Source organism: Pelophylax lessonae (assembly GCF_965119305.1).
Source record: "Pelophylax lessonae genome assembly, chromosome: 2".
NCBI lineage: Eukaryota > Metazoa > Chordata > Amphibia > Anura > Ranidae > Pelophylax > Pelophylax lessonae.
The window spans coordinates 251,829,235-251,835,536 of record NC_138769.1 but is presented as its reverse complement, the minus strand read 5'-3'; the positions used below and the strand labels follow the sequence as shown (position 1 = coordinate 251,835,536).

The 6,302-nt window shown below is 41.4% G+C and overlaps 1 protein-coding gene across 1 annotated transcript; it reads left to right on the top strand.

Moving 5' to 3' along the window:
- Window positions 1-280: 280 nt before the first annotated feature.
- On the top strand, window positions 281-1,246 carry LOC309546655 (olfactory receptor class A-like protein 1; the record flags this gene model as incomplete). The annotated part of the gene is made up of 1 exon (XM_082246380.1): window positions 281-1,246. The coding sequence occupies one exon, from the start codon at window positions 281-283 to the stop codon at window positions 1,244-1,246; it is 966 nt and encodes a 321-aa protein (XP_082102506.1).
- Window positions 1,247-6,302: the final 5,056 nt, after the last annotated feature.

Here is a 6,302-nt window from a genome sequence, read left to right as displayed (position 1 = left end):
GGCTTCTTTATGCACATTAATACAAATTTTTACCTGGGGTGCCCAAACTTCGATCACCACTGTAACTATGTTTATTAAAATTTTGGCAAAGGTGTTATTGCTGTTTTAGCAAGCTCACCCCGCCCCACGCTCATCCATATGCAATACTTCATATAAATAAGAAAGCCAAAACATTTGTAAGCATTTATTTGGTAAAGTTGTAAAGAAATTGTCAACAATTGATGTTCTCAGAAAGAATGTATCCTCATACACTTTATGTTGTTATGCTTCATTTTTAGGAATGGACTTCGAGCTGCGTTTAATTTTTAAAGCAATTGGCTTCTTTACCTTGATTGCAGTGGGAGTTCCAAGCAATTTAATAATCTTAGCAATTTTTGCACACATCAGAATTAGAGAAAAGAAGCTTCTACCTTCAAATGCAATTTTAACCAAGTTGGCTTTGGTCAATTTGCTTGTTATATTTTCCAAAGGTTTTCCGCAAGCCATTCACGCCATTGGAGTTCGGAACATATTAAATGACATTGAGTGTAAATTCATTTCTTTTACATATAGGATTTGTAGGGGAATGACAATATGTGTTACTTGCTTGCTGAGCTGCAATCAGTGTATTATATTGGCCCCTCCCTTAAAGACATGGCTCCTCCTAAAACAGAAAATTCCACCAAACATACCCTGGATTATGGTCTTGCTCTGGTGCCTCAACTGTGCAATTTATCCATCTTGTTTTCTCCATGTTCAAGCCATTGGCAATTACACCACATCTAAATATACTCTTCATTTGGAATTCTGCAAACATGACTTTAGGAATTTTGCCATATATGTTGCCAATGGTATAGCAATTGCACTACGTGATTTCTTCTTTGTAGGTACTATGACTATAGCGAGCTGTTACATCGTGTTCATACTTCATCGACATGGAAAGCAGGTTAAAGGTATACGAAGTTCAGACAAAAACCCTGGCAAAACTGCTGAATACAAGGCCTCACAAGCAGTGGTTTTTCTTGTCTCAATTTATGTGGCGCTTTTCGGTATAGACAGCTGCATCTGGATTTATACTTTAAAAGTATCAAGTATTTCTTCAGCTATTTCAGATGCTAGGGTGTTCTTTGGTACCCTATATGCTGCTCTTAGCCCTATTGTGGTTATAAAAACGAACAAAAAAATAAAAGGAATGCTAATGTGTCATTCCAACAAAAATATACTGTCCGTTTCCGATTCAAACAACAATGATAACTCAGAACAGTAGTTCTAATTTTGAGATCAACTAAAAGTAAATACAGTTTCAGGTAAGTGACTGACATAAGTGATAGGAAGTTGTAAAAATGTAAAACCAGTAAAGCTTTTACTTTGGTGATTACAATAGTCATTTATAATCTCAAACCTAGTCAGTCACTTAATGTAACTTAATGTAACCTTTGTCTTGGATTGTAATGCATACAGTACTTGGTGATAGAAGCTGAAATGTTCCTTCTAATGTCTTTGTAGGATTCTCCCTTGAACAGTGCCCTTTTTATATGTGGAAACCTCTCTTTGCACATATATCTTCTATATAGAGAATATAAAGTTTCAGTATCACTTAGGGCTCTTTCACACGGTCCGCCTCCACAGGCGGATCCGTGTTGCTCAGCGGGGATCGATCTCAGCGGGGGAGACGAAGCTGTCAGATCCCAGCTTTCCTCTATGGGGAGATCGGATGAGAACGGACCGCCTGTCCATTCTCATCCGATCCTATCCGATCCTCCATGGAAAATAGGGTTTCCATCCATCTGGATTTCATGGACAGGATCGGATAGCAGCGGCAGTCAGTGGAGAGCTCTCCGCTGACACCCACCGATCAATAGGGCTGCATGGACCATCCAATCCGGTCCGCCTGAAAAACTGACAGGTGGATCGGATCGGAAAGCCCATGTGAAAGGGGTCTAATAGAATGGCAAAAATCATAGAAATACAAGGGGTAAAAAACAATATTTTGTTTCAGTCTTTAATTCTTAATTTGCCACTCTCACTTTTTTATTATTTGGGGGTCTGCTTGGACCCCCTTGATATGTACAGTCGGGAGTCACACTTTTGACTCCTTCTTGCATTGGAGTGGTGTTTATGAATTGCACTGGTTTTAGTGTTGTGCCTCTGTCTCTCCCTCACTTTGCTGTGTTATTCTCAAAGTACGGTGACAACCTTTGTAATGTTCTTTGTGAATGGCACAGCAGAACAAGAGGGACAGAGGCACAACACCAGAACTCGTGCCCTGCATACATTAAAACATTTATCAACTTATCACACTAGCAGCTGGGAAAAAAAAATCATAACATTTGAGATATATAGAACTTATAAAATAGCACACAGTGCAAAAACCATACTGTGCTAAAATAGTGTTAAAAAATAACGAAATAAAACTTTAATGCAAGCATGCAACATGTGATAAATAAGTTCAATAAAGTGTACAAAGTTCATTCAATTACTTCATCCCAAAGGGCTCTGGAAAAATTCTGATTTTACGTTTTTACGTGTTTCATTCTTTGTTGACTTTATCAGGAATGGGGCTGTTGCTGATTAAGTTAACCAATGATGAATTGCACTGGATGGAGCTACACACAATAACATCATCACGATCTAAAGTGGTAGGTACACACAAACTCCAGAGAGATCTGCAGCAAGTGGTGTCCTGTTCCCAATGCAAACCTATGCTGTAATATCTTAAGTGTTGGGTGAGGCATTACTGCCTTGAGTGTTTTTTCTGCTTTTATTTGATGCTAATCTTAATAAATGGTGTTACCCTATTATCTGCTTCTGTTTCTGCCTGATTTTTATTTAATTTTTTCACATTTCAAATATTTTTAATTTAAAGTAAGATAGAAAAGAATAAAAAAATGACAAAAGAGAGAGAAAAACAATTTATATTCAGTCAAATGTATAATGAGTGTAGGAGGGCACATTTGAGACGACTGTGGTATCACAAACACAAGTAGAACATCAGCCATTAGGAACCAGTAAAACATCAATGAAACATAAAAGATTGATGTTACTAAGAAAGAGTATAATAGACCCCTCACATACACATCATCTGTGATCGTATACAGAGCATGACACAGTACAATTTTGATTGAGATAAACAGCAACATGAAGGAAAATAAAAATAGAACAGAGTAGGGAAGAAATATAGAAAAAAATAGAAAAAAAAAACAGAGAAAAAAGAGGAAAAGAGGGGACGTAATAGACACTGTGGGAGAGACACTGGGTCCCGGTTCTGCCACTGAGCATCTATATCCAGAATTTGATCCTAGTTGTACAAAACACAGCCACAATTAGACTATAGGTATCATTTAAAAGCATTTAAATTCATTCAAAGCAACCAGGGACACCAAGTATCAAAATGGGATTTAGTCGTCTCATGAAACCGTGCCATTATGTCTTCCATAAGCATAAGGTGACATAATTCCTTAGCCCACTGTGAAATTGTGGGACTAAGGTGTACGTTTAGCAACCGGTGTTAAACAGGTGTTAAGTGGTGTTACGCCTTAACACGGTAACTGTGGACTTTTAGTGATGAGGATTTTTAGTGATGAGGTATAACCGCCGAAGCTGCCAATAAGAAAAAGCGGAGAAGACCCTTCTTTATGCAAGCAACAGATCCAGAGAGGATTGACAAAAGCACAATCTGCAGAGTCCATGGTATGTCACATGAAGTAACTTGGCGTTGTCACATGAAGTAACCTGGCAGAATATAGCAAAAACAGAGTACTCAAAGAGTTGAATACCAGGACAACCCCACAAAATATGTGCTAAAGTGGCCTTAGCTGCCCTACATCTCCAACAGTTTCCCAGAATCAAAGGAAGCACTCGGTGTAACAGAAATGGCAATCTCTACCATTAGTATAGACATTTAAAGTAGAACTATAGGGAATTGTTTTTTTTTTTTTCATTTTGGGGTGGTTATAAACCCCTATTTTTGCCATCTTGGTCTCATTGGGGAGATTTACCTTAACTTCCTGTCCAATAGCTAAACAGGAAGTGACAGGAAATCACTGCAAATTAAGGGAATCTCTTGGGGACCCCCAGTTCACCAGAACTAGTGTCCCAATTGGAAGACTTCCCCTCTATTACTTTTCTAGGGACAACCCAAAATTTGGGATTTTCTTTTACTTTCACTTTCAATCATATTAGTAAACAGTAAGAGGGTGAATCGCCTTAACGGGGGCACAGACAGCTATAAAAATTGACAGATGATCTAATCCATCTCCACTCTGTCCAAAACAAAAAGAAAAGTTTTGCCTTTAGTTATACTTTAACACTCCTTTCCTGGGCCAAAGAGGCTATTAAGAGTTTATTAGTAAAGATAAAGGACTTCTGAAGATTAGTGTCTAAAATAGTGCAGTTAAGGTCCTTATCCCAGCCAACTACATAGTACAGTCTTGTAGAATATAATTTCAAGAGTGACAGTCCAGAAAGTAAGGATATAACATGTGTTGAAACAGGAGAACAATGACATAACTTTTCAAAAGGTGCCAAAGAGGGTGTCAGGGACTTCAGTTGGCCCCAGAAGTCATGCAAGTGGAAATATTGCAATTATATGTAGCAAGGTTTCCAGGCCTATGGCCTGATGTGGGTCTGCCATTTGTACTGGAATCCTCTCCAGCCCATGTGAGCTGAGTCCCCAGGTGTGAAAACTGAAGCAGCGACAACTCCGGCATCTTTGTTTGTGATTTTTATTGGAATTAGAGGATGGGAGAAGGGAATAAGTGGGATACTCCTTGAGGCTCAAAGCGGAATTCCGGCCACGAAAAAACAAATTTTCAATAAAAATACCCCCGGGACAGTCAGGGCTAGTACATTCCACAATGGATAGCCTCTGTACTGTCTCGGGTCGCACTTACCTGCAAGAAGAAATACTTACCTTTAAAATTTCTTCTCCAGCGTTGCCATCTCGGATATGGGCAGCTGAAGCCAGCGCGATCCTCTTCTGCATCCTCTTCCGTGTCCTCTTCTCCCAGAATGTGCCTGCACCGGCCCGCTCGTCACTTCCGGTGCGGCGCCGGAAGTGACGAGCAGGGCCGATGCCGGCACATTGATTCCTGGGAGCGATGACGTTCAGCTCCCAGGAATCATTGCAAACCGGAAGTGACGGCGCGGGCCACGGCCGCCGAGGGAGGAAGTGGAAGAAAGGTGAGTATATTTTTCTACAATAACAAGGTAAGTAAAAAAAAAAAAAAATCGTAACTATCCATTTCTTTTTCAGGTAACAAATAGGAAGTGGATGGCCACAAAATCGATTATGTCGATTTTGTGGCCGGAACTCCACTTTAACTAATTACAATTGGGACTTTACTTCTAAAAATGCCCGTTGGTGCTTCCTTGACGCCAGCCAGCGCCAGCCAATGCTCACTGACACTGAGAACACTCTGTAGAACAAAAGAAGTGCTGAATCCTCGACTTATAATCCAGAAGATCCAAGACTGAGAACTGTAGAACTCCTGACACTGTTATACTATGAAAGCCACTGAATATTTTCCCCCCGCCTGACACAGCTTGAGGTAGTATGTAGTAGAACTCTGTATAGCTGTCACTTTAACTGGCACGCTCTATACCATTCAGGACCCAAACCGCAGGTGCCCCCTTTGTCCTTAAACTCTTCAGGGTCCACTGACTATGTACCCCCTCTGTAGCTTCAGGGTCCTCAACCTAGGTACCCCCTTTACAGCTAGCTGACACTGGATCCCAGAACCTCTTCCGGAGTGGTCCCCTCTAACTTCAGGCAGACCCCCAGGGGTAATCCTCAGTACTCACCACCTGTGTAGGCTTTCCTGGGACTGGACCCCTCTCTCTCTCCGCAGGCTCTCGGCACACCGGATCCCCTCAGCTCAACTCAGCACGCAACACCCTGAGACATCCACCTTCCTCAGACAGGAGGAGAGACAGCCGCACTCTCCTTCTGGGGACTCTGCTCCCGCCAAAGACACAGTGCCACGCACTTCCCCCCAAACTTATACCCACTCCCAGAATCATTTGCAGCCTAATCTGCCTTCTGGGATAGTTACAAGCTGGGATGTGTCCCCTGATTGGGCTTCCCACACTGCCCTATGAGAAGCCTCTAACAGGAGCCAGTGGGGATACTTCTCCCCTCAGCAGACACATCTGGTCTGGAATCCAAGGCAGACAAGGCCCACTATACATTTTACCTAGCACCTATCTGTAGGGTGCTACATATATTTCACCTACAAGGGCAAGTGAGAGCAGCAATGCAGTTAACTGTTTGATATATCCTGCTTCCAGAGCTAATAGGCAAAGAAGAATGAAAATCCCAGGTA